The 27,550-nt window shown below is 37.5% G+C and overlaps 3 protein-coding genes across 5 annotated transcripts; 2 read left to right on the plus strand and 1 right to left on the minus strand.

Moving 5' to 3' along the window:
* The first annotated feature begins 2,228 nt into the window (after positions 1–2,228).
* Positions 2,229–6,515, plus strand: LOC103428857 (O-fucosyltransferase 10-like). The gene is made up of 10 exons (XM_008366984.4): positions 2,229–2,888; positions 3,480–3,558; positions 3,699–3,766; positions 3,985–4,073; positions 4,380–4,577; positions 4,684–4,888; positions 4,986–5,153; positions 5,241–5,408; positions 5,515–5,705; positions 5,835–6,515. Exons 1-10 carry the CDS (start codon positions 2,508–2,510, stop codon positions 6,013–6,015), a joined length of 1,728 nt encoding a protein of 575 aa, XP_008365206.3. The 5' UTR covers positions 2,229–2,507; the 3' UTR covers positions 6,016–6,515.
* Positions 6,516–11,750: 5,235 nt separating this feature from the next.
* LOC103441592 (pentatricopeptide repeat-containing protein At4g08210) lies at positions 11,751–17,684 on the plus strand. 3 transcript variants are annotated; one of them, XM_070827192.1, is made up of 6 exons: positions 11,751–14,169; positions 14,397–14,453; positions 14,909–15,496; positions 15,604–15,729; positions 15,829–15,930; positions 17,505–17,684. In XM_070827192.1, the coding sequence occupies exon 1, from the start codon at positions 11,887–11,889 to the stop codon at positions 13,966–13,968; it is 2,082 nt and encodes a 693-aa protein (XP_070683293.1). In that variant the 5' UTR covers positions 11,751–11,886; the 3' UTR covers positions 13,969–14,169; positions 14,397–14,453; positions 14,909–15,496; positions 15,604–15,729; positions 15,829–15,930; positions 17,505–17,684. The 3 variants fall into 3 exon arrangements, with proteins under 3 accessions (XP_070683293.1, XP_008378496.3, XP_028962962.2); XM_008380274.4 differs by lacking the exon at positions 17,505–17,684 and having other exon boundaries at positions 14,909–15,006; positions 15,829–16,125; XM_029107129.2 differs by lacking the exons at positions 15,604–15,729; positions 17,505–17,684 and having other exon boundaries at positions 14,909–15,006; positions 15,787–16,125.
* Positions 17,685–18,971: 1,287 nt separating this feature from the next.
* On the minus strand, positions 18,972–20,865 carry LOC103441591 (uncharacterized). Its single transcript, XM_029107130.2, has 2 exons — positions 19,929–20,865; positions 18,972–19,636 (listed from the first exon to the last, which is right to left on the minus strand). The coding sequence occupies exons 1-2, from the start codon at positions 20,632–20,634 to the stop codon at positions 18,996–18,998; spliced, it is 1,347 nt and encodes a 448-aa protein (XP_028962963.2). The 5' UTR covers positions 20,635–20,865; the 3' UTR covers positions 18,972–18,995.
* Positions 20,866–27,550: the final 6,685 nt, after the last annotated feature.

Genomic DNA, 27,550 nt, shown 5'->3' on the forward strand with positions numbered 1-27,550 from the left:
AGAAAGTTTGAGATTGAGAGTTAAGAAAGAGAGTGTGTTTGAGATAAGAAGAAATAGTGAGGGAAAAGAGAGAGACAGAGAAGAGGACATGGGAGAGATGGAAGGAATGGGTCGTGGGCACCAACAAGAATAAATATTATCTCCCGTAAATACGAAATTACTAAAACGTCCTTCACGTTCGAAATTTCGTAAAATTGTTGTCGTAACACCAAATTCGATTCCGCTTACGCACACACATTCGTAGCGATGAGCACTACACAAATACGCTAAAAGAATGAGTCATATGTCTCTCTAAATAATAGTCAACGAAAGTCAAAATCCTTGCCTCTAGGGGCATTTTCATCAATTCACACTTTTAAAATTTATAAAATTGTAGAATTAGGGACATGTTGTCACAAGAGCAACTTATATGAAGAGGGCACTAGTGTGTCATCAATTTTTATTAGGATGCCTCTTATATTAAAAAAAAAAATTATATATATATATATATATGAGTTACTTTTTGGTTACCCGTGATTGAAAAAATACGTGTTTATTCACTTTTTATTTTGATGTCACAAGTAAAAAACAAATGAATGTACATTTAGTGTCTTAATTTTAATGCTTGATAACAAATTCAATGCTAAACAACCATGAATAATTAGTTATCAAGTGATTAAGAAAATGAGATTATCCTTAATTAATTATATGATATTGTTTTATATATGGTGGGATTTTAAGAACATGCATTTAATAGAGTCGGATTCTCTTTCATATTCTCCTTCCCTTCCTCTCTTTCTCTCAAACTTTACTTTTTGTTTGTATAAAAAAATTAACATAAAATGTTGACGTAGTTTAATCATAATCATTCAAATAAGAGGGGAGAAAAGGAAAGATAGATTAGGAGAGGTGAAAATACTACTCCTTTTCTATTTCTCTGATTATTATGATCTCATTTTAGAGCAAGGCCAAAATGTAGATCTCATTTTACATGATAAATAAGAAAATCAAAATAAAACAATTCAAAATTTAATTAAGTTTTGAGTTGGTACAGATTTGAAGTTTAGGTCCTTTTCTTACTTCAATGATTTCTTTTTTGTTTTGTTCAATTACTTCAATCATCTCATGTTACTTGAATTGAAGCTCATGAAGAATCTTATTGGTATTGTTGGTTTTATTCTATCAACTAAATCACTTTTGAAGCTCATGACGCATCATTCTACTTTCGAGCCGAAGTGGAACCAAACTAGTTATATTATTTGATATCGTTCTTTTGGTTTAGGATGTAAATTAGGCTTAATCAAGACACGCACACCCCAATTCTTTCGGTTTATATTTCCATAGTAAAAAAACGATAACCTCGATGATACGATATAAGATTTATATTGATCAATCGACAAAACTAGAAGAAGATAATGCAGATGTGAGAATCAAATCTGAAATAAAGATGCATTGCAGCTCTTTCTGATTGCCAAGTCAAATGTGCACCATCTTTAAACCTCACAAAATACAAAATGGTTGAAACATTGTGAAAATGAAACCCTTATCATATCTCCCCAGATTTGTAGCATATTTAGAAACTTGAAAAAGAACCAAACACGTTGGGACGATACAGAGCTTTCAAAGTGTTACTTGGGAAAGAAAACTTTGGAAATTAATAGAATTGAATTGACTAAGAAAGACAATAATAGCCATCTTTACTAATGAACTTTATTCTGCTTTGGTGTTCCATGACCTTTAAGGTTCAATTTGCACCATGTGGTAGGATTATAGGAGCACTCATTATGTGGGTGGCTTGCCCACCTCCATTTTCCGTTCAGGCTTGCCCACCCCCATTTTCCGTTCATTCTTTGGGTTTATTAGATTTTCTTCTTGATGGTGTTGGCTTTGTGCGGGTGTTGTGGCAGGCTTAGAGGAGCGGCATTTTTCTTGTTTCAGGTCTAGAGCTTTTAGTTTAGAATTTGTTGTGGACTATCTCTTGATTGGCCATTTTCATTGTATTTTCTCTTTCAGTTGGGTTGTGCTTTTACTTATTCCTTTCTTTTTGGCTTTCCTTAAATTGTAATAGCCATCTTGATTAATGAATTTTATTATCTTTGACACAAAAAAATACAATAATAGAGATTATTTATTAATTAAAACTAACCCATAAAAACCCAAAACGCACTCTACTATATTTTGTCACCTTGTACACATCCAATTATTTAGAGCCTCTTCGGCCCGAAAATTGTTACTACTCGTGTATTACCACCAATTGTCTTTTTTAAGTGGAAAAAAAAATAAAAAACCTGAAAAAATAAGCTGGCCCGCCATCCCAAGATTCCCAACTGTCCCCTTCATTGGCTTACCGATCAAGCCTTCAAGCTCCTCTCTCTCTCTTACTATTTCTCCTAAAATTCTTGCTGGAAGTTGGAACTCACTGTGTCAAAAACCAAAACCAAAACCCATATTTCCTTTTTTCCACTCTCTCTCTCTAGAATTGTCTCTGCACTTTCTCTCTCTAAACAGACACACTCGCACTTCACTTGATGGGAACGAAAGCAAAGGCGCACCACCACCAGTACAATGCTAATGGTGCAGGTGGTGGTGGAGGCAACGGCAGTGAGAGCAGCAACAGCACCTCACCTAGCCCACCTCCGTCGCCTCGCCGTCACTTCACAGTCCCTCACTGCCGCCGGAAGCTCCGCACAAAAACCATCTCCGTCGTCTCTGGTTTTCTTCTCCTCCGCCGATTCCTCCGCTTACTGGTGGTGCTTCCCCTGCTCTACGTCTCCGGCCTGCTCATGTGCGTGGGCCCGTTCTCCGGTCTAGTGGGCCATACCCCTCTTCCCGGTTCCGTTTACCGCAGTCACGAGATGTTTCAGCTGCTCTGGCCTCACATTCTGGCCGATAATTCGACTCCAATTGAGGTTTGGATTCTTGGGTTTTTTCCTCATTTATCATTTTCTGTTTGGTTTCTGGGAAAATGCAGGAAAAGGGTTCTTCTCCTTCAGCTTTTCCAAGCAAGAAAAGCATGAAAAGAAAACGAAATACAATTTTTGGACTTGGGATTTTAGTTTTGGAGCTAAAAGACAGAAACTTTACTGAAATAAGACCGTTGCAGTGTAAACCTTCGATTTCAATTTTTTCCCATGTCCTTTCAGATCAAGTAAACGTAAGAATGTAGGACAGTTGCTTAATTTTGCCTTTTTTCTCTTTTCTTTCCCAGTTTTGCTTTTAAAAGCAAACGTTGTCCAGTAGCACATTAGAGTCTAAATTAAGTCAACTGTAAACTTGTTGGTTTCTGGATGTGGATGTTAAATTTCAGAGATCTTTGTCTTGAGAGTAAAAAGAGTTGATAGATTCCGAAATCGGGGTTCTGTGTAGGTCAGTAAGTTTACAAGGGATTGAATTGTAAGATCAAATTACTGTGGATCAAATTATACTCAAGTTTGTCAGTTATGCATAATTGTGTGGAATTCAAGTTATTAACGGAGACAATTTGTTGTTTGTTGATGTAGTTGTCCTCTGTATGGAGATACAGAAGAAAGCTGAAAGAGCAGAAGCCTTGCCCGTCATCAACTGCTGGACTACAATTAGGTATGACAAGGTAGCACAATTTTGTGTTAAGATGGCTGCCACATAATTCATTGGCAATTCAAGGTTTGGTAGTTTTGGAATCAAAGGATGTAAAGTTTTCTTCTCGTCACGTTATACTAATTTTCTCCGCTGAATTTCAGATTCCCCTGGCCCTAGTGGTTACTTGATTGTGGAGGTTAATGGTGGTCTTAACCAACAACGCTCTGCGGTATGTCAATACTTTATTATTTGTAGGCTGAATTTTTTACTAGTTGTCCTGTTAATCTTTTTCTACTTTTCAATTTTTTATTTCTTTGCTTTGAAAATTAGAGTAACAAGGCTATCAGATATCTTTAATGTGATTTTCAGCAACTTTACGAATCACCTATGTGCCGGCGTATGCATTTTGTTCGTGTGATTAGCATCTTGTGTTTTTTTTCTTCACAGATTTGCAATGCTGTGGCACTTGCTGGACTTTTAAATGCAGTTCTACTTATTCCTCGCTTTGAATTCCATAATGTTTGGAGGGATCCGAGGTAAAGTAATTATTGTTGAAGTCCTGACCCTTTAAAACTCAAATGATAAGTGTGTATAACAGTGTCTAACCAACTTCACCGTGTTCGGGACCAACGTTAGGTTGCCAGGTTCATGTAACGTCCTGATCTAAAATGATCAATAACGTGTATTGAAAAGCCTGCGAGAAATTTACTTTGAGAGGAAAACTCAGTCTATAGAAAGCATTATGAGAATGCCGTCTTTATTACATTTCTTTAAATGATCTTATAAGATACTCTTTTTGTGTTTTCAATTGAAATAAAAAAGCAGTATCTTTTGTTTGGCAGCACTTTTACTGATATATACGATGAAGATCATTTCATAGCCACCCTTGAAGGCCATGTTAAAGTGGTTAAAGAACTACCAGAGATGCTGATGGAGAAATATGATCACAACATCACTACCATACCAACCCTTCATGTCCAAGCTTGGGCTCCTGTCCGTTATTACACAGGAGAAGTTTATCCTGTCCTGCAAAAGAAGGGGTAGGTACTGAACTGTTTATTTTTTATCTGTTCTATTTATATCAAACGGGCCATAACCCTTCAAGCCTGTAGGTTGTTTTTTTCTTCCTCATTTTGGTTTATGCAGGGTTATCCGCATAGCTCCATTTGCTAATAGACTAGCAATGAATGTCCCACCTCCTATTCAACATTTGAGATGCCTTGCTAATTATGAAGCATTGAAATTCTCTTCTCCCATATCAAATTTGGCAAATAAACTAGTTGAACGAATGACTGAGATGAGTTCAAGGACCGGTGGAAAGTATATTGCAGTCCACCTCCGCTTTGAGGAGGTAATACAGCTCGCCTTTCCATAAACTGTTTCGTCTCTTATGTTTAACGGTCTGGGAAAACTAATCATGTTATCAACTGTTTTTCTTCATCTTGCAGGACATGGTGGCATTCTCATGCTGTTTGTATGATGGAGGAGAGGCTGAAAATGTTGCAATGAATTCAATTAGACAAAAAGGATGGGGAGATAAGTTCAAAAGAAAAGGCCGTGTAACTCTACCTGGTCTCAATAGGATTGATGGAAAGTGCCCACTAACCCCCTTGGAGGTACTCTACTCCATTCCACGTGCATCTTCTACTTACTCATAGCTGCCTACCATGGAGAAATAATCCTTTTTGGTCTTGTCCGTGTAGGTTGGAATGATGCTACGGGGTATGGGGTTTGACAACAGTACTTTAATTTATTTAGCCTCAGGGAAAATCTACTGGGCAGAGAAACATTTAGCCCCTCTGCTAAAGATGTTTCCCTATCTGCATACGAAGAAGTCTCTTGCCACCCCAGATGAGCTTGCTCCTTTTGAGGTATCTTACGAGTTTTCATGCAATGTCTGCCCACAAAAGTATTTTGTGACTAGTGAAACGAATACTTTTAAATCAACCACCCTAAAATTTTATTTACTTTTGCTAGGGATATTCATCGAGATTGGCAGCTTTGGATTATACAGTATGCTTGTTTAGTGAGACATTTGTAACAACACAGGGTGGGAACTTCCCGCATTTCCTAATGGGTCACCGGAGATTCCTCTACAATGGGCATGCCAAGACTATTATGCCTGATAAGCGCAAGCTTGTTGTTCTACTGCAGGACATGAGTATGAGGTATTCTGTAGGTGTAGTTTCTGTAAAATGAAACAGTTTCTGCTTGTAATACCCCAATTTTGAGATTTCAAAGTTCATAAACGCTTACGTTTGGCTTACATTTAAACTCCGTGTATATTGGTCTTGCAGTTGGAATGATTTCAAACTTGAGATGGAAGCAATTCTCACTGAAAGTGATCGCAAGGGAAAGATAGTACCGAGAGTGAAAAAATTCACCCGAAAATCTTCTGTGTACACATACCCTTTGCCAGAGTGTAGTTGTCTCCAAAAGCACAATAACACACAGATTGTCCAGTCTACACATTCTTGATTCTTTGTTACAAAGCTATGAGAAATGGAAAAACAAACCTCGTGCTTGAGTCGTTTATTCCACCTGTGCTGTCATCAGTCAGAAGCTTTAAATTGGGGGCTTTAGCTCCTTTCTTCCGTGGATTTTGAAAAGAGGCTCGTTGCTCAGAAGCCTGTTGGGAAAATGTAGATAGTATTTACAGCAGCAGGTTTTCCAATTTTGGTCGCAGAAGGATTTCCTTATTTCATGTTATTCTTCCTTCCCTTTTCGTGTGGAGGTGTTAGATCTCTTATGTGGACGTAACTGAAGTGCAAGCCGCCCTCCGGCAATGTTGGCGCATGCACTTGTGGTACGTAGTGATATATAGCATATAAATTTTGAGCTGGATTTGAAGTTGTAGATTTGGTCAGATGGAGTTGGAGGCCTAGGGATTTATGCATTGGTTTTGCAGTTTGATTGTTACTTGTTAGCCTACTTAGGCATATTTCTGAGTATATAATGGTAATACTTTGTTCTTACAAGTTTAACCGTTGTTTTATATATTGGTAGCAAAATTCTGCATTGTTTACCTGGTGCGGTACATATGTGAACAAACTTAGCTCTGTTTGGATGAACGAATTTGAATTCGATAACGAGGCTACATTTACGATAGTAACATTCAGTCTTTTACTTTATCAATTTCAATTTTACTTTATTATGATGACTTACTCCAACCCTTGGACTTAAAACTGATTTTTGAGGCAAATTTAACCTAAGAAATCAGCCAAGGTAAAGCATCTGGCCCACTTATGTGCGTGGATGCGCCAAAAAGATGCTAACTCGCAGCCCACCAACGCACGCAACACGCCGCATGTAGGGCTGGTTTGGTATTGCTGTGCTTTGAAAAAAAGCTGCTGTGAGAATAAGCGGATGTGCTGTGAGAATAAGCGGCTGTGAAATAAAGCCAGTAGAGTGTTTGGTAAACTTTTTTGTGAAAGTGCTTTTGGAAAAAAAAGCAGGATGATAGTGTGTCTTTTCATTAAAGGAGCATTGTAGCTCCGTGTGCTTTGAAAAAACTGGCTTTTTTTCAAAGCAGCAAATAGCAGCTTCAGCTTTTCCTTTGATTTTCAGCTTATTCTCACAGCAGCTTCCAAAATAAGCCATTTTTTTCAGTTTACCAAACACAAAAATGACCCTCAGCTTTTTTTCACAGTGGCTTTTTTTAAAATCACCTCAATCCCAAACGGGGCCGTAGTTTGATTGTTCACATATGTGCGTGGACGCCGCATTCAGTGCCCGACAAGGGGGCCCATTGTCAAGGCAACTGTCGCCCACCGTCACGAGCCTAACAACTCTATTTCTAATCCTACGGTTGGTTTCACTGGACCGTTGGTTGATCCATCAGTCTAGATTCAAATTATTTTTATAAAAATCTAATTTTAAAATACAATAAATCTAACTTGACACACCCTAACTTGGGATGTTCACTTGGACTCCGAATCGAGTTGCGTCGGCCAACATCAGAAGGGTGACGAAGCTATATAGTGTAGTGATGTGGAAAATGTGGATAAATTTAAACCTAAAAGTGTCTAAATATAAGAGTGCGCTTGTGAGCGGGAATGAACACATTTCACACATGATGTCAGAGCATAAGCAAAGTACAATAAAGTAGGATGAGAATCATACCATTGAAGGTAACCATCTATACCATGATTTGCCAATAATCTTTGTCGACACAAAAGCTCAGCAATAAAACCTGGAGGGGCAAAAAATAAGGGTGAGTGTGTCTAAAAATAAAGCTTTGTAAAAACCTTTTCAAAAGCATAATAACCCTTCGCTGTAAAACAAGTATAGTTTCCAAAATATACATACTACGTATAGTAAGAATATACTTACCGTAGCCTGCAAAATCTCAAGAACTCAATACGTCACAAAATTCATAAATAAATACATGACGTCTGTAATAATCTAATCTCGCATAAGTAAACATATCATATCGAGTGCTCATCGACACATGTTGACATACGAGTTCATGCAAAGATATTTTGACATGAACAAGACTGGATGTAACAATGATATACGCTCTAGTACTACAATCATGTGAAGACTGGTGCTATGCGCAGCACATACAAGTCCTAATTACCTATAGCAATCTAGGACAAGACTGGCACCTACAATGGATCCAAAGTGAGTGTACGGTGCGATGTGCACATACGCGTGAAAGACTAGCATTGGCTTGGGGCGAGTACTAACACCGGTGCAGCAAACGATGAGCAGATAACATAAATATAGTCATGCCACAGTGATTCAATAATTCACATCGACATAATAGTAATAAATAAAATAGTAATCATAGTCGTAATTAAAATCCCATAAAAATACGCATACATGTGCATCCCGTATGATTTATGATAATTTCGTAATTTCCATTATTTCGTTAATTCTTATAACATTACTCTAAATAAATATATAATATATAAAAGCAAAGACCTACTCACAGATATTTGCGAGGTCACAGCCAATCGAACTAGGAAGCCGGAGTCTATGATAGTAATTACACCTAAGCATAATATTGGGGCCCGTTAGTAAAACTCAACTAAAATGACTAGATTTGGGAAAATGGAGTGCGGATTTGGAATTAGAGCATCGAATTATGCTAAGAGGGCTCCCGGGTAAATTTTGTAAAAAGTCAACGAAAAATCAACGATCAACCTAGACCTAGCATTCGTGTTGTGTTTTTCTGTATACGTGTCGTTTTCGTGTCATACCCGATATCTTAACGGGTAGTGTCGTGTAACACCAGTTAAAATAAACAGTTAAAATGACACAACCCGAAATCGACCCGATAATATTAACAGGTAATATGACCCGACCTGTTACCCATTAAGGAAAATATATTTTAAACCAATAAATAATCAAATGAAAAACATAATACTAAATAAGTATATACATACCATATTGTCACATCCAAAACATAAAAACGCAATTTTCTTTTAATGTAGAAGTGTAAAAAAATATAGAAAAAATATATAAACGCTCGTAATGACAAGCTTTACAACTTTCATGAAGAGCTTAACTTTGAAATTCGCCACTATAATCATATAAATCATAGATCAAAATTTAACAGTTGATTGTTGTTTACATTTACGCTTCATTGTTCTCATCAAATTTTGTTTTTTCAGATTTTCTTTTTTGAAAACTTGATCTATTAAAGGATGCAGGAAGATGAACGGTTTGGATCGTTAATATTATATTCAGAGTTTTACGGTTAGTGAAAATATTGCTTGATGTTTATAAAGTTTCTACAAACTATATGACATCGACTCATTTCAGTTAACCGTAAATATCGAAACGTGATACCAAAGATCTGAGCCGTTCATCTTCTTACATCTGCCAGATGATCATGTTTTCAAAAAAAGAAAATTTTAAAAATGAAATTCAGTAAGAAGAATAAAGCGTAAATGGCAATCGACGGTTAAATATAAATTGTATGTCTTCTTAGTTCTTGCCTATACAAATACTATATTAGTTTATTTTAATTTTGGACAACAACATGTTAAGTAAAATTTATCCTAGTAATGATAATAAGGTACTCTCATAATAAAAATAAATAATGACTAAAACATTTTTTTAAAACTTATATAGAATAATAATACAAAACTATATATTTAATATAGAATATATTGTATATATTAATATGGTTATTGTATTTAAAAATAAATTTTTTAGTAATTAAACTTTAAAATTATCAAAATAATTTTTTTCTTAACGGGTCGAAACGGGTTACCCGCGTGTATATCCGTTAACGGGTTCTTAACGGGTCACCCGATAAGTTATCGTGTTGACTCAAAACCCGTTATTTTCGTATCGTGTCACCGTGTCGGGTCTAGATTAACCCTAAAAAGTCAACCGAGACTCTGCGATATTCTGAGCCTATTTCAGAACTGGGCTGGCTGGAATAATGGCCCAAAGGTTTAGGCCAGGCTTGGGCCAAAGACTTAGATTAAGTTTTGAGCCAGGTTTGGGCTTAAGGCCCTCTCTTTTTTTCTTTTTTTTCTTTTTTTTCTCCGGTTGGGTCGACCCGGTCCCTATCGCTGGTCCAATCGCCGAAAACTGGGTAGCAAACTCCCGAGCTCAAAACTCAACCATTTTTCACGAAATAAAAATCAAAATGAAGCTCATGAAGTAAGGGTTCGAAATGTACCAATGGGAAACGAAGTCGTGGCTAGAGTTGGGCAGGAATGGCCTGCAAAACCTCATAATCTCGTTGTAAAAACTGGCAAAAGTCCCCTATGCCATTTTTGCATCATAATGTCGCTAAAACGTCTCAAAATGTACCTAATCGTACACCAAAACAAGATTTAAGAAGTTTTTGGGGGTTTTCGAGGCTCACCTTCTTTGGGAACGGCAAGAACTCGCCAGAGTTCAAGAGGTTAGGTGGTGGTGTTGCTACCTCGGTGTTTCCTGTGCAGTTGGGTGTGTTTATGTGCGTGCATTAACAGTGGGAGCGTGAAAAATATAAGAGGGATGAAGAGTAAAACATGGTGGTGGTTTGAAGGGGAGTTGTTTCGAGTGGTGATGGATGGCTGGTGGTTTCTCTGCAGAGGGATGAGAGTGTTAGAGAGAGACGCGAGAGAAGACTGAGAGAGTTTGAAAGTGTGAGGAGAGGGAGAAGGGACATGCGGTGAGAAAAGAGTGGAGAGCTTGCGTGAGTGTAGGCCCCACGGACCAGAAAAATTATAAAATATCTAAAATATCCACTCATAAAATATTAAATTAATAAAATACCCAAAATTCAAATTTCATAAAATCCTCAAGTTTCGTAGTTCCGTAAAATCTTTATCGTAACTCCAAATTCGATTCCGCTTGCCCCTACTCGTGCATATGGTCAAGTACTTTGAGGTTATGGTAAAATAATAGCTCGTACCCATCATGAAAAGACGGTCAACAAAGGTTAACAATCTCATCTCTAGGGCATTTTCGTCAAATCACTCTTTTAAAATTTATAAAAAAAAAGAGTAAAATTTGGGACGAGTTTTCACACAACGACTGAGATCTAATATGATTAAATCTAACAATTAAAAAAAAAGATCTAGTATCCAAAAATTAAGTTCAACGGCTAAAACGATTAAAAAATTTATTTAAATCAAAATTCACATAAAAACTCTATAAAATTAGTGAATTTTTAAAATATTTATCGGAATCCAAATATTTTTAGATTAAAATGTTCATAAAATTAAATTAGGATAGTATACATATTTTTTTAAGTTACTTTGGAAAAAGAAATTAGCCTAAATTCATTCTTTAATAATTTCGGACTATAAATTTTAACCTATAAGGATTGAATTAAAAATTTTAAGTTTTAACCCAAGAGTCGAAGATGACCTAAGGGTGAATATGAATTTTCAACTTCAATTTATTATTTACTTTGTGATTAAAAATAGGACTTGGATTGTCTGCCCTTCCCACTCCATATCCTTCTCATGCCCTCCTATATTCTGTGGTCACGGTTAAGCCACGTCAATATTTTATATTGTTTTATATAAATAATAAGACAAAAAGTAATGAGAATGTAAAATATTAACGTGGTTTAATCGTGACCACAAAAATATAAGAGCATGTGAAGGGTATGAGATGGGAGGACAGACAATCCAAGTCCTTAAAAATAAAAAAACAAAAATTATTATATCTTAAAAGTAAAAATGAACAGTTGTGTCAGAGTTCCGTGCAAGCCTTTGAAAGCCCGTCGGCGGTGGTGTGGTGTGTACTTAAATACGACCACGTGTTAGAGTCCCATGTAATGCCAATGCACCGGGCCCATAAGAACAAACAAGCGGGGCCCAGTTTCGCGGTAGGTCTCACCCGTGTTTGTATTAACGCGGCAAAACCCACGAGCTCGCATTCAATTCACCCATGGAATTCGCGTATCTGAACCGAATAGCTACCGCTCTCCGCCACTGTGGCGGCCGATCTCAGGTCAATCACGGCAGAGCATTTCACTCCCAACTAATCAAGCTCGGCGCTTTGAATGACGTTTTTCTCGCTAACAATCTGATATCTTTGTACGTCGCGTTTCCTTGTTTGAGTGACGCGCGGAAGGTGTTTGATGGAATGCCTGACAGGAACGTTGTGACATGGACGACAATGGTTTGTGGATATACTAATTGCGGAAAACCTGATAAGGCAGTGGGATTGTACAAGCGGATGTTGGAGTCTGAATCGGAGACGCCGAACGGGTTCATGTACTCTGCGGTGCTAAAAGCTTGTGGTTTGGTGGGTGACCTGAGAACGGGTAAATTGATTCATGAGAGGATATGTAGTGAGAGGTTGGAGTTTGACACTGTTTTGATGAATACCCTTTTGGACATGTACTTCAAATGTGGGAGTTTTCGTGATGCTAGGAGAGTTTTCGATGACATGTCGAGCAAAAACACGACTACGTGGAACACTATGGTTTCGGGGTTTACTAAGGCTGGTTTGGTGGATGAGGCAGTGTGTTTGTTTCATCAAATGCAAGAGCCGAATGTTATATCTTGGAATAGCATTATTGCTGGTTTGGCGGATAATGGAAGTCCGCGCGCATTTGAATTCGTGTGTATAATGCACCGAGAAGGCCTCAAGTTAGATGGATTTACTTTCCCGTGCGCCCTTAAAACCTGTGGTCGACATGGTTTGTTAGCTTCTGGGAAACAACTCCACTGTTATGTTATAAAATCAGGTTTTGAATCAGGCATTTTTACTGTGTCGGCTTTGGTTGATATGTACTCGAATGGCAATGAATTGACTGAAGCTGTAAAACTGTTTGATCAGCGTTCAAGGTGCTATGCTTCCATTTCTGATAGTTTGGCACTTTGGAATTCTATGCTTTCAGGATACGTCATTAACGAATGCAATAGTGCAGCTTTGGATTTAGTTTTGAAAATCCATTGCTCAGGTACTTGCATGGATTCCTACACTTTCAGTGGCGCTTTAAAAGCTTGTGTCAACTTACGCAACTTGCGACTCGGGCATCAAGTGCATGGCTTGGTTGTAACCGCAGGGTATGAGTTAGATCATATTGTTGGAAGCATTCTTACAGACCTGCATGCAAGACTGGGGAATATTAATAATGCATTGGGATTGTTTCAAAGGCTTCCAAAGAAAGATGCCGTAGCTTGGACTGGTTTGATCATAGGGTGTGCAACAACGGGACAAAGCTGGCTAGCCTTTTCTCTGTTTCGGGATATGGTGTATTTCGGTCTCGAAGTAGATCAATTTGTCCTTTCATTTATTCTGAAAGTTTGCTCCAGTTTAACATCTCTTCGAAGCGGAAAACAAGTTCATGCTTTCTCTGTTAAGAGTGGATATGAGTCTGAGGAAGTTGTAGTGACATCCCTGCTCGATATGTACTCAAAATGTGGTGAAATTAACAATGCATTAGCTCTGTTTGATTCTGTGGAAGAAAGAGACACCGTGTGTTGGACGGGGATAATTGTGGGGTGTGGGCAAAATGGAAGGGCAGAGGAAGCAATCAAATTTTTTAATGAGATGACAGAATCAGGATTGAAGCCAAACGAAATTACGTATTTAGGTGTTCTTTCTGCCTGTAGGCATGCTGGACTTGTAGAAGGGGCACGGACCATATTTAATTCCATGAAAATTTTACACGGTCTGGAACCTCGTTTAGAGCATTATTATTGCATGGTTGACATTCTAGGTCAAGCTGGATGTTTTAAAGAGGCAGAGCAGTTGATTGCTAAGATGCCATTTGAGCCTGACCCAATCATATGGAGATCATTGCTCGTGGCCTGTGGAACTCATAAAAATACTGAACTTGTTAATGTTATTGCCGATCAGATTCTCACAACCTTACCAGAAGACCCTTCCACGTATGTGACGCTTTCGAATGTTTATGCAGAACTAGGAATGTGGGATGATCTAAGCAAAGTTAGAATTGCCATCAAGAAAGTGGGTGCTAAAGAAGCAGGAAAGAGTTGGATTGAGATTTCAACTTAAAAATTGCTGCATTACTAAATGCATGGGTCAGAAACAATAGTTTCTGATGAAATACATAGCAAGTACCATCCGAGCTTTGAACCTCTGACGTTAAGTCCTTGCATGAGCTCAATGAATGAATCATTTTACTGAAGACCTGGCAAGGATCTTAGAAAGCGATGGCCCTTGGTGGCGAGTCGAAAAAGATGTAACTATATTATGGTGTGTATAATCACCGTTTTTCTCCCCTTTAAATTTAAGCGCACAACTCAATCTAATTTTTTTCTTATCTTCCTTGAGGTTGAAATTTGGATCGAGTCAAGCCATCCAATTTGATTTTTCGTCTAAAAAGAAACAAAGAAATATTTACTTATGCAGCTCAAATTTGCTTCAATTAACACCTGTCATATTGTCTTCTTATTCATTGTAGTTTTCCCGTCTGCGTGCAGGTTTTTGTTGGAGCTATGTGCATCATCTAAAATGCATTGTTTCTCGGAAAGATCTTGGTACCTGATTCTTCTATCTGGTCTTATGTATAGTTAGTTTTCTTGTCCAGTCATTGTTATCCCGTCTCTTCAACCAAATGACAGATCCTCCCAGAAATTTCCCACGTCTCTTTTTCTGCTTTCTGATAGATTAACAGCTTCTTCAATACGAAGAAAGCTGGCATCTTCTTTATGGTACTGTAAATATGCTGTGTTTTACTTCATCCCAATTATTAAAAGAGAAAATAAATCTTATCTAGTGACTGGCGATGGATACATGAATGAGCCATCAAGTCTCAACCCTTGCTTTGTCATAATATGCTGTAAATGACGTGCGTCGTCTGGAATCTGTATGCTAGTCTTTCTCGATTATTCATAACTAGGTGGATGTTAGATTATTTGTATGTCTGTGTGCTGGCACAAACTTGATGGTTGAACTAATTTCTCACCTTCATTGTTCTGTTGCCTTTCGTCAGGACGCTGTGTAGGTTCAATGGGAGGAGGAGAAAACTCACTTGGGAGTTGGTTCGTTAACGTTGAAGAGAAAGGGTGCCTCCACCGGTTGAGTATGAAGGTTAGCCATCTTTTTTCCCTCAAGCAATATTAGTAGTGCTTTCATTTACCTACAAGCCTTTTGCCACGGTATTTTATTTATTTTTCTGATCACTTCTAAACTGAGAGAATGTAAACCGAGAGGCCTGAAGTAATCTATGTCGATACGTTTACCCCTTTATGACAGAAGGGTAAAAAAAGAAGCCATTAGAGCGGATCAGTTGTCAATTTTGCCTTTATTCTTGCATGTGCCAATTGCTGTTATCCTTCTGTGAGTAAAGAAGGATTTGCACATGGAAAGGCAGCCTCATGAGTCATTGCAGCCTTTAACTACAAGTTATGGCTCTCATCCAAAATCCAGGAAGCTCCGTCTCTCCGTCAGATTAAAAGATAAGATGGTCCAACCTGCTAATTAAACCCGGTCAGCTGGTCCAACCCATATGAGCCTGACCCAACACAATTCAGCAACAAAGCCTGACCCAACAGACTTAATTATTTAGTATATATTAGTAGTAAGTTAATAACCCCTGTATGAATTCTTTTCTCCGTTCACCCCCAAGTTATTTTTCACTTATCTTCCTGTCTCTAATTTGGAATTTGTTGATGAATGCCCAAACAGAATACAGAGGTACATATAGGAAGTTGCGGGGAGTAATTTTGTGACTGGGCCGACTGAAAATTTGGCTTGAAATGTCGGAAAACTCGCGGTCACTAAGGACGTTCTAGGATGTAAATAGAACAGAATGTACGATAACTGTAACGTTCCCTTATTATTTATTCATCTTTATATTTTTTTTTACAGTGAGGCCTTCCACCTTCAGTGATGAGTGAGTGTTGGATGCAGAGACAGACAGGTCTTTGCTTTGTAAGGCGTCAACCGTGCAGGTGCAGCCCCGTAAAGTATTAAAGTGGGAGTGAGCGAGCTTCTCTTTCCCTTCCTCCTCAGGTCAGGCATGCCCTTGGTTTATTCTTTCTTTTCTGTTTTCACTGTTATCAATGAACATAAAGTAACTGCAGAAAGCTTCACAGAATATTACCTGTAAAAAATTTACACTATCATTTTGTGCCCGTCACTTTTTGGCGCCAAAATTGACTCATTCCAAGTGGTAAATAAGAGTAACACCATGAAATGGCATGTCAATCCTATCATGTTCCTCATTGACTTACTCATATACTTACATGGAATGTGAGTTGGAATTATCTATTCTTTTGTTTTTCCGCATTTACTAAAACATTGGGTATTATAATTGTTCAAATTTCTGGCTTCTCGTGTTTACTAACACATAAAATCAAGCAATTTGTTGGTTTCACATTAAAATCCGTAATCCAATACCAGAAAATCAGGAATAAAAGTCAACTAGATGGGACTACTCGATCCATACTCATTTCTTCATTACCTTCCTTGATTTAACCTTCAGTTTTAACTTCATCTTTAACTTTGGGTACGTAGAGTTGTGTTGTTATTTTCTTCTTTCTCTGGCACGATAAACATAACAAAAACGATATGAAAAAAGACCTAAATGTTATAAATAAACTAAAACTATACAAATTGACAAAAATAAAAAAAAATGAGAGGAGGACAAAATTGAGCCATGCCGTTTGCATACATAAATATTAATATTTGTTACAACCTTCTAATCAAACACCACGAAAACTCCAAATCATAAGACAATGAGTACAAAACAAGAGTCAATAATTAGTAAAACAAGGGCAAAGACCACATACCAAGAACCCCATACCCATCCTTCATCCTTAAATCCAAGACCACAAGACATGATGGAAATATGACACAATTAGCAAGAGATAATGCCATTGAGTTGATATTTTGAATTGGATTCCTGGGGCTAGCGGATGTGTAATGTTATATTGCACCAAAATATATCCTAAATGTTTTTAACTACTTGAGTTACAAACACTTTTTGCATATTTAACTTTAACTTATAGCGTGTTTCCTTCTAACGTCTAAGAAATTTTCGTTTTATTAAAAAAAGAAGATAAAAGCTCAACTTCTCATGCGGTTGGAAGTATTGATTCATGTGCACCCGAGGGCTTGTATTCGATTCCTCTTCCCCAAATGTTTGCATAGGAGCTGCCTAATATTTTCTTACAGTAATTGCGTGTTAAGATATATAATTTGACTGTAATATTTGAGTGTTTTAATGTGAGAGGCAATGTGTTTGATGAAAATGTAAATGGAGTTTTCCTTTGTAGGAGTGAGTCTTCTTACATGCCCCCTTACCATAAAATGTAGGTGATAATCTTGTGCACAAAATATCTCATTCAAATCATGTTAGAGACAATGTTTTGTTGAATTATTTTTGGGCTACAAAATTGTTTGCACTTGTAATACCTCGTGTGTTGGCACATCACATGAACATTGTGAGGAATTTGTCTTGAGTGACGTGTTATGTTCAACATTGTGAGGAATTTGTCTTGAGCCACATGTGTTATGTTCCTTTGATTTTGTTTGTTCAGGCTCTTCAAGGAAGGGATTTTCATTTATTTTTTTTGGTTAAATAGGGATCAGAAGTGGGATCTACTTCATATCGAACTTCAACTATCCGAACTATCGTAATATTATACTGTGGGTAGCGTGAAAGACAATAAGTTGTACAGAAACTTTGGGTGTCGTAGTATTGTACTGTAATTGAACGGCTCGACGGGAAGAAATTACAACACACCGTAATCGAACATCTTTACACAGGTTTTTCTCTTATGTTAAAGGCTAGGGATTATTGTAATGTATTTTCTGACTTATAGTTTCTTAAGGAACCTATATTTTACTCCCTCGCATTTACACATAAAAATGAAGATTAGAAGAAAAGAAAAAGTCAGTAGGATTAAGATAATACAAATTCCAAAACCCAAATTTTCACTTAATGTCGTCTAGTCATTAATACATACACATACAATTGCACAATTTCTTATGAAAACCAAAATTAATATAAACCATGAGTCCTTTGTGATTTAGCATCTGACCGTCTGGCACCAAACAATTCTATTGTTCCTCGTCCACCCAACATCAATGATCTGACACAACTCACCAAGTTTATGTGCATGCACATCCTTCTAACTTCTCAGTTCATAAAACCAGTGAGTCATTCACTACCCACAAAACAATAAAGAGAAAGCAGCAAGATTCTCTCTCTTCTTATTTTTTTTTCTCTTCTTCATTCTCCTTCTATTTGAACGGTCACGATTAAGTCATGTAAACGTTTTGTGTTAATTTTTTAATAGTTAAAAGAAGACAAAAAACAATATGTGAGAGGAGGGAAGGAAAGGGGAGAGAATTTTACTACAAAGAGAAATGCTAAGGAGACTCTTAAAGTGGGACTTTTATGAATTATTTGTCATCTCATAGTTTAACGTTAATTTTTTTGCCAATATTATAAAACATTGTGTCAAAAACATGAGATACCAAAAAATCCCACTTTTGAGAGAGTCTCCTTAACAACAATAAATTTTCGAAAATAATTAAATTATTTTTCAGTGTAGCTGTAACACAATGTAACATACTATTAGTGCTATTATAACACCTCATAGTGTGAGTACAATGATATTCATATTTCTCGCAAATACATCAAAATATAATGATGTCACATAAGTAAACAATAGTGTGTAAAAGAAGAAAAAAATATATGCAAAAATCATTTCTCTTGGTCAAACTGAATCAAAGAGATTAAGGGCGGTTTGAGAATTTTCATTCCAAGAATCATTTCCTTTTCTCAAACATAATGCATAATCCTTGTTGAATAAATAAAAGACAAAGTATCATAAGTGCTTTTGTTAGAAGCACACTGAACTATTTCTCAAAGATTCAAGTTCCCTTGAAGAAGCATGTATCGAAATCTTAAACTCTTATGCTTATAAGTACTTTTGTTTGTAAGTGCTTTTTAACTTTTTCCATCAAATATCCTCAAAAACGCTTTTAATTATTTGAAAGTGAAAACTACAATTTCTAATCACCTTAGAGATATACAACATGAGTGTACCAAAAACTGATTGAAACTTTTAATAACCTCCATATATGACAACAAAACAAGGCAAAATAGCCTTGGGATTGAACACATACAACTCATCCAAATTAGAGTATACTCCCACAGCTCCAGCCACAGAGTCATACTCTTCCATACCAACATTTCCATTTCCAACACTACCCTCCAAGTTCTTCTTCACCCTCCCTGCAATCACACGGCACACCAGCATTGCCCCCTTGTCACCCTCCTCCGCCGCCACCACCGCCTTATCATGAGCTCTGCCGCTTGTCGCGGTCGTCAAGATCCCCTGCTCCGTCAGCTCCCCAGAGAACTTGTTGAAGCCGTTTTTTATAATGCTGCAGACATTGCAGTGTGGGATTGAGTTGCAGAGGTTGGAGGAGCCGTTGAGGCCGAGGGAGCAGGCAAATGTGGTGCAGTGGAAACGGAGGAGCTCGTTGCCGTCGGCGATGCAGCGGGGGTGTTTCTTGGGGAGCTTGGTGGCTTTTGCTTTGATGGAGTCTCTGTACTCTTCGAATTTGGTGATGGTTTTTTGGGTGTTGTGGACTTTAAGGATGCGGTCGATTTTGCAGATTGGGGTCTGTTTTTTCAGCCAGCTTGATTGGAATATGATCTCCACTATGTTCTTGCTTGTGTCTTCAGGACCAAGTTCTGAAACTGTTGGATTTCGTGATACAAAATTAGAAAAAAAGATTGAAACTTTGAATATGATTAAGTGCGTGTTTGAGAATGCTTCTAAAAAGAGTAAAAACGCTTCTGGAAGGGATAAAAGTGCTTTTGGATCGTAGAAGTGCTTCTTCGAGAAGTACCGACTAAGTGCTTCTTCAAGAAGCATTTGGATTTTTAAGAACAATCTAAAAGTGTTTCTAACAAAAGCGCTTCTGAACAGAAGTGCTTCCTAAAAAAGCATTCCCAAACAGGCACCAAGGGTTGAGAATTGCGAGGGTACCTGCATGTCTAACAGCCTGATGAAGCTCCAAGTTCTCAGCTTTCATGAAAATCTCACCACATTCAGGGCAAGAACAAATGCTGCCCCTCAGAGAAGGGTCTCTGGCAAAACCAAGAACAGGATCAACCACCATCCTGCACTCATAGCAGCCTGAAAATCGCCGAAAAGGCATTGCTCTAAACGACCCACCACCACCAGCAGAAGAGTTATTATTAGAGGAAGAAGAAACTGCAGAAAACGAAGAAGAAGATGTCGAAACAACCCCGTTGATTTCGTGGAGTGGAGCTTTCATGGATCTGCTTGAAGCCTCATTGCTGTTGCTTGAAGAACCCATTGAAGAAGAAGCCCTTTTCTTGTGGACTTCTGGAGATGCTAACAGTTCCGGCTTCTGCATTATTTTTGTGTTGTTGCACAACGAGCCGGAACATCTCATTTTCTTACATTTCCTTGCAGTATTGTTAGCTTCCTCCATGGCTTGTTGCTCATTAGGTTGCTTTTGTGGTAGCTGAACTGGTTGGAGGTGTTTGCAGGTCAGTAAGCCTCTCACAACTGACCAGTAAGGCGGCTTCTCCGCCGGCTTCTCCTCTGCCTTTCGGGGCTTCGGGTTCTTGTTCTCATGGTGCTTCTGGAGCTTTTGGTGCGTTTGCTTGGTGGGTTTTCTTTGGGTTTTGGGTTTATGAGAGCTAGCCATGGCTGAGGAAGACATGGAAATTTTGATGTTTTTGAGCAGAAAAAAATGGTGGGTTTATGTATTTGGTTTCATAATTGCAGAAGATGGGGTGCTCTGAGAGACATGAGGGGAGGCAAGTGAGAGGGGGTGTGTGGGGTTGCAGAGGAGCTCCCTTTGGCTTTTGCTTTTGTACAAAGTGATTTCTGGATTAGGGTTCTGCGGGGGCTTTTCTTGTGTGTACAAACTACAAAATATTGATTTGTAAATAGTTAAGGGATTGGTGATGTGTGCAAAGTGTAAGATATTATTATTTGTTAATGGTGTGGCAGTGATGCTTGGGTGGCAAGAGAAGACAGGACTCTGGGTTATTTAATATATTATGTGTCTAGTAAATTAGTCACCCAAAAGAAAACATGTTGAAGATTCAAAACTTCAGATTGTACAACAAAAATACAGCCACTTAGTATTACGTTCTAATGATGTTTTTCTCTACTTATAAGTGAAATGTCTTAAATTTGATTATCGCCAAAGGTGAATTTGAACTACATTATTACTAGATCATCGTGAGGCTAAGCCAATCTCATTCCCCTTAGTGTAGATAATCTCGTTTATTTAAAAAAAAACAACAAAAATATGTCACACTATATACCAAAACATTGCCTCACAACAAATTAACCCTTATTTTTTAAGGAAAACTAATGAAAATTATTTGAAAACTTTGAGTTTTAATGATAAGGACAAAATAAAGGGTTAAGTGAATAGTATCATGATTGACCTTTTAGTGTAAAAATGTGGTTTTTCGTTAAAATGAACAGTACCAAGAGTTTTTAGTTAAAATTCCCTTTTTTATGCAAGCGAACACAAGATCTCAACTGCATATAATACTTTTAATCGTTTGAGTTACAAGTTATTTACAACAATAGCAGTTAAACAACAAATGAGCAATGTAAAACTACAGAATTATCATAATTATGTAAAACTATTAAACTAATGAGTTTTACATGAATTGTGTCCTCGCTCATCCATGACAAAAGTGTATTTATCACAAATCTCTACGTGATGAAAAAGATAGATAAATTTCTTATCATCGTGTATACTCATATGGATCAGGATAAGTATTAGTACACGTTCTTTAACGAATGATATTGTATTGATACTACCTATGAGGAAAGAGATTTAAACTCATGCGCGTAGGAAAAATGATATCTACTCTAACTAATGTAGTTACGACTACGTCTGCAGTAGTAGTACAATTATAATATATTTGGAAGCAAAGCACCCAATAAGGGGAGAAATTTTTCAATATGACCGGTACATGGGATGGTACATCACGTGTCACTATATAAATGATGGGATATGTGTGTTAAAAAGTTAATAACTTAAAAAATAAAATTTCTCACCACTTATATAAAAACACATGGTATATCTTCTTCCGTATTCCGATCACAATAAAAAATTTCTCCAACAGGGCTAGTTTATAGGAACCCAACATGAATTTATGGGAAGGCAGAGGTGAGCACAAAAACTAGAAACTAGGCTTGGTACTTGGAACCATCCGAAGCCCAAGGCAAGACTTTTTGGGCTAAGCACAGCGCACAATAAGGTAAAATCTTTAACACACTAATTAGACAATAATGGTTCAAATTTTATGGGGAAAAGCTGCTTCATTTTTAATTTGATTCCTTTTGCTCTCAAAATCATGCAAATCCCATATGCCATTCGATTAAAGTTGTCTACTTTAATAACAAAAAATTTGAAAAAGTTAATTATTCTCACCTTAATAGTACCAATATCCACTAACTGCTGTTTCCAGATGCGGTTGTCAGTTGACGTCTCTTCTAATTCGTCGACATGAGAAGCAAATTGTTGTGTGGAGGAATCAATATCTTGACATAAGCCAAGAGGCAAATCTTGTGCTACTCCACCTGGTTGTAGGAAATTGGCATGCATCCTGGCTCCGGAGACTCATTCATGGAATTCCAATAATTTCTCCCGCTCATCAAAAGCCCATAGAAATTAATTTGGACACTTAATATCACAATTTAGTGATATTTCTTTATTTGTAAATAAGAGATTTTATATTCGTCTTCTATAAATAAGAAATACGACATCAAATTATTATGACAAACTAATTATTCTATTTTATTTTGTCGAAACAAACTAATTATTTGACCAATACATCTAATGAGTCATCCCACCACCAAGTTGTTCATGTTAATTAAATATTTTATTGTTGCTTTTAATATTCTATGCTTTAACGCCAACATTTAAAAAAGTAAATTAAACTGTACACAAAAACAGCAAAGGATGGAGGAAACCTAGCTTTTGCTTGTAACCGTTGCTAAGTACAAAACTATGGACTATGCGAATCAAAGATTTTAACAATTCGAAAATTAGTACTACTGAAAAGTGAAGGATTAAGAATTTAAATTTGGTTATGGTTTTTGGACATCCTTTTCTGCAACTGTGTTTAAATATGAAAGAGTTTTAATTGGTGGGAATATGATCACAAAGAAATTCAAATGAAATGCATTTGAGCACATGCATCAAGCTAAAGACGGGATGTTAGCTTTATGTACTTGTTGATATATTGTCTAATTTAGATGTTTGAGGTTTATCGAAGATGAAAATTAGAATGGAGAAAGTATATTGTTAAGGAAATTCAGCATGATAATATTAATGTCATAGTTATTGACTACATCGCTAAAAATGTGAGTCTAACCCATAACATGAAAGTCCAACTTACGAGAAACCTGCCTCAATTAGGCCATCTCCAATGCACCGAAAAGTTAGAACTTATAGTTAAATGTGGAGTCGCATTGAGTTGAGGTTCCAAAAATTTCATTACAAGCCCAACTATACATTTGGAGGCCTAATCGTCGCATATTCGTAAAAAAACTAGATCTACGCTTATTGAAGAGCCCATGCAATATTGTAAGACGAGGGTCACGTGCAAATGTACAATCATGCCACACTAAAGGGAATAATGATTAGAGTTCGGGCATTTCGGAAAATCATGTTAAATTTGTGTGAATCAATTAACGTTAGAGTTAGAGTGCTGCCATTGTTCTATTCTCTTCATCTTCATGCTAACTAACTCAATCTTATCCAACCTCCTAACCAATGATACTCTGCCACATGGTCATCATATGGTTATTACAGTTATTACTTCCCCCTCAAACGAAGCTGAGCTGCTGAAGCTGAGTTTGGTGCAGTCAAAATTCCTAATCCAAGTCGTCGACAATGCTTGAGAAAGATCGGACTATGTAGGCCTTTAGTGAAAACATCGGCTACTTGGTCATCAGTAGGAATGTAATGAACTGTAAGATCACCTTTCTGAACTTTTTCCCGGACGAAATGATAATCAGTATCCAAATGTTTGATTTTGGAGTGGAAAACAGGATTTGAACTTAATGCCAAAGTGGATAAGTTGTCACAGTATAAGGAAGGTGGATCGGAAATATACTGATGCAAATCCTTGAATACTGATCGAATCCAGAAGATGTCAGCTGCACAATGAGCCAATGCTTTATACTCGGCTTCTGTAGAACTTCGAGACACAGTAGACTGCTTCTTAGACTGCCATGAGATCGGATTGTCACCAAGATATACAACAAAACCTGTAATCGATCGTCTGGTTGTAATATCTGCCGCCCAATCCGAGTCTGAAAAGGCAGTGATATCAAAATGATTGGTTTGCGTATAATGAAGACCATAATCGACAGTCCCTTGTATATACCTCAAAATTCTTTTGACCAACAACATATGCAAATCAGTTGGTTGTGTCATGAATTGACAAACCAAGTTCACTGAATGAGCAATATCAGGACGAGTAAAAGTGAGATATTGTAGAGCCCCAACTAAGCTTCTATACTGACTAGGGTCAGATAACAACCTCCCTTCGCCTGCAAGAATCTGAGTATAAGGCTTTGATGGTGTTGAAGTAGGTTTACAATTGTCCATACCTGCTTTCCTCAATAGATCTTTAGCATACTTGGTCTGAGTTATAAACAAAGATCCATCATCTTTATATTGTATATGCAACCCCAAAAAATATGATAACTTTCCCATGTCTTTTAGATCAAACACACCAGCAAGATCATCAATCACAGCTTGGATTTTTACTGGATTTGAACCAGTAAGAATTATATCATCAACGTAAAGCAATAGAATCACAAGATCACCACCATCCACTTTAACAAATAGACTAGTGTCGGAAAGAGAGGATTTGAAACCAATAGCTGGAAGATAGCTTGTGAATTTGGAATTCCAAGCTCTAGGAGCCTGTTTGAGGCCGTAGAGCGATTTGACTAATCTGCACACATGATTTGGACAAGTAGGATCCACAAAGCCTTGTGGCTGTTTCATATATACTTCTTCTTCCAACTCTCCATGAAGAAAGGCATTCTTAATGTCAAGTTGCCTTAATTGCCAACCAAAAGTAGCAGCCAAAGCCAAGATTATCCTTACTGTAGTATGTCTTACTACAGGACTAAACGTCTCGGAATAATCTAAACCGTGCTCTTGAGTGTAACCTTGGGCAACCAACCGAGCTTTGTATCTTGAGACAGTACCATCGGGATTCTTCTTCACCTTATACACCCATTTACTACCAATCACAGATCGATTTGATGGTGGGGAAACCAACAACCAAGTACCCTGAGTTTTCAACGCATCAAACTCCTCTTGCATTGCACACTGTCATTCTAGTTTGGTGGATGCACTCTTAAATGTTTTAGGTTCGTCACTATCTGTTATATCAGCCAAGAAGGAAAAACCCCCAGAAATTTGATCACTGAGTCCCATCGATGGACCATCAGTATAGGGCACATCAATTTGTAAGGAAGACAACTGAGGCAATGAAACAAGATAGCCCACATAGCTCTTTCTAGAAATCACACCAGTTTGTAATCTGGTCTGCATACGAGTGGAATGGGTGCCTGTGACACCTGAATTATGATCTAGAGAAGATGATAGAGGTGGAAGGATTACCTATAATTGTGCAGGATCTAGGACAGGAAGCAAATGAGTAGTGTCTTGGACAGAGGAAAGAGTATGTGATGGCCCAGATCCCTGTACTGCTAGCTCAGTGGATGCACTCTCTCCAAATTGTCTCTCAGATGTACTTTGGTGTACTGCACTAGAATCAGACCCAACCAAATTCTCAGGATATGTTGGAGAAGATACTTCAGTGTCAATCTGAACCCATGAGCTCTGTGAACCTGCATGTGTTTCACCTTGTTGACTTCTAGACAGAGGGATAGGGATAATCACAGGAATGGATGTTGAACCTTGATGATCATGTCTCTTTGGAACTACAGGCTGATTATTATTGATCAAATGAGCAGGAAACAAGAATTCATCAAAATGCACATGCCTGGAGACAATGATCTTCTTGGTTGGCATATGATAACAGACATAGCCTTTATATCCTTGTGTAAAACCCAAAAAAAAAAGATAACTCTGACCTTTGTTGCAATTTATGCATATTATATGGTCTCAGCCATGGAAAAATAGCTGAACCAAACACCTTAAGAGACAGTAAATCAGGTGCTCGCTTATATAAACACAAGTAAGGAGAACTGAAAGATAAGTTTTTGCAAGGCATTATGTTGATTAAGAACACTGCATTTGCACACGCAAAATACCACAACTCAGAAGGTAAACCAGCATCAGTAAGAAGAGTAATTGCAGTCTCTACAATATGTCTATGTTTCCTTTCAGCAACTCCGTTCTGTTGCGGCGTATATGGACACGAAATTAACTGCTCAATACCTTTATCTGCAAGAAATGAAGTAAATCTCTTGCTTGTATATTCACCCCCTCCATCTGTTTGTAAAGCCTTGATTGATACACCAAACTGATTAACAACAAAATTGTAGAACTTGACAAATATCAGAAACACATCAGATTTATTACTCATAGGAAAGATCCATACAAATCTTGTGTATTCATCAACAAAGGTTACATAGTACCGATATCCTTCTAGAGATCTTATAGGAGACGGCCCCCATATATCAGTGTGTACTTTTTCAAAAGGAAAAGTACATTTATCTGTTCTCATTGGAAATGGAGTCCTAGACATCTTGCCTCTAATACATGAAATACAAGTACTATGTATAGTATCTGTTGGAACGAAAATCTTTGACTGCTTCAACATTATATCTACTATAGTATGAGATGGATGCCCGAGCCTTTTATGCCAAATGCTACTCTTCACTGCTTTCCCCAAATAAGCTTCTGGATTCTTGATAGTAAACTGAGACCCTTTTGAACTTGTAAAGATAGGGATCTGAAATAACTCCTCAGGCCTACTCTTTCCTTGATACACTATCTCCTTTGTCTTCTTGTCCTGCACAAAAAATTCAGATTCATCACATATAAACCAGCTTTTATTGTCAGCACACAATTGTTTCACAGAAAGTAAACTTCGAGCAATAGCAGGTACATGTAGAACATTATTAAGAGTTAGAGAGTGTGTTGGTGTCTGAAGGATAGTGGAACCAATATGTTTAATCGGTAAACCTGTACCATTCCCAATAGTGATCCTCTCGGACCCTTCAAATGGTGTTACTTGAGATAAGACATTGATATCAGAAGTTATATGATGAGATGCCCCTGAATCAACCACCCAAGCATCTTGAGGAACAAAAGTTGAAGTCTGTTGAGCATTCATTGCAGACAATGATGAGGATGGAGGCTGACCTTGATAGGCATAATTGCCCCTTTGATAACAATCCAGTGCAGAATGACCTCTCTTGCCACAAATCTGACATGCAATTGCAAAACCAGTAGCTGGACCATTTGTATTTCTGTGAAAACAATCAACTGCAGTGTGTCCTCGTTTATTACATATCTGACATTCAACCACTACATTAGCTCTAGTATCAACATTTCCAGACCAAGTATTATTTCCAGCACCAAACTGTCTCGAACCACCTGAGTAAGACTG

Source organism: Malus domestica, chromosome 08, assembly GCF_042453785.1.
Source record: "Malus domestica chromosome 08, GDT2T_hap1".
Taxonomy (NCBI): domain Eukaryota; kingdom Viridiplantae; phylum Streptophyta; class Magnoliopsida; order Rosales; family Rosaceae; genus Malus; species Malus domestica.

Bases quoted from the DNA above. Each gene is read 5' to 3' on its own strand.
- LOC103441591 (XM_029107130.2), bottom strand. From the start codon at position 20,634: ATGTCTTCCTCAGCCATGGCTAGCTCTCATAAACCCAAAACCCAAAGA. The intron at 19,637-19,928 runs GTACCCTCGCAA...GAAATCCAACAG, and splicing joins TCAGGCTGTTAGACATGCAG to TTTCAGAACTTGGTCCTGAA.
- LOC103441592 (XM_070827192.1), top strand. From the start codon at position 11,887: ATGGAATTCGCGTATCTGAACCGAATAGCTACCGCTCTCCGCCACTGT.
- LOC103428857 (XM_008366984.4), top strand. From the start codon at position 2,508: ATGGGAACGAAAGCAAAGGCGCACCACCACCAGTACAATGCTAATGGT. The intron at 4,889-4,985 runs GTAATACAGCTC...TTCATCTTGCAG, and splicing joins TCCACCTCCGCTTTGAGGAG to GACATGGTGGCATTCTCATG. The intron at 5,706-5,834 runs GTATTCTGTAGG...TTGGTCTTGCAG, and splicing joins CTGCAGGACATGAGTATGAG to TTGGAATGATTTCAAACTTG.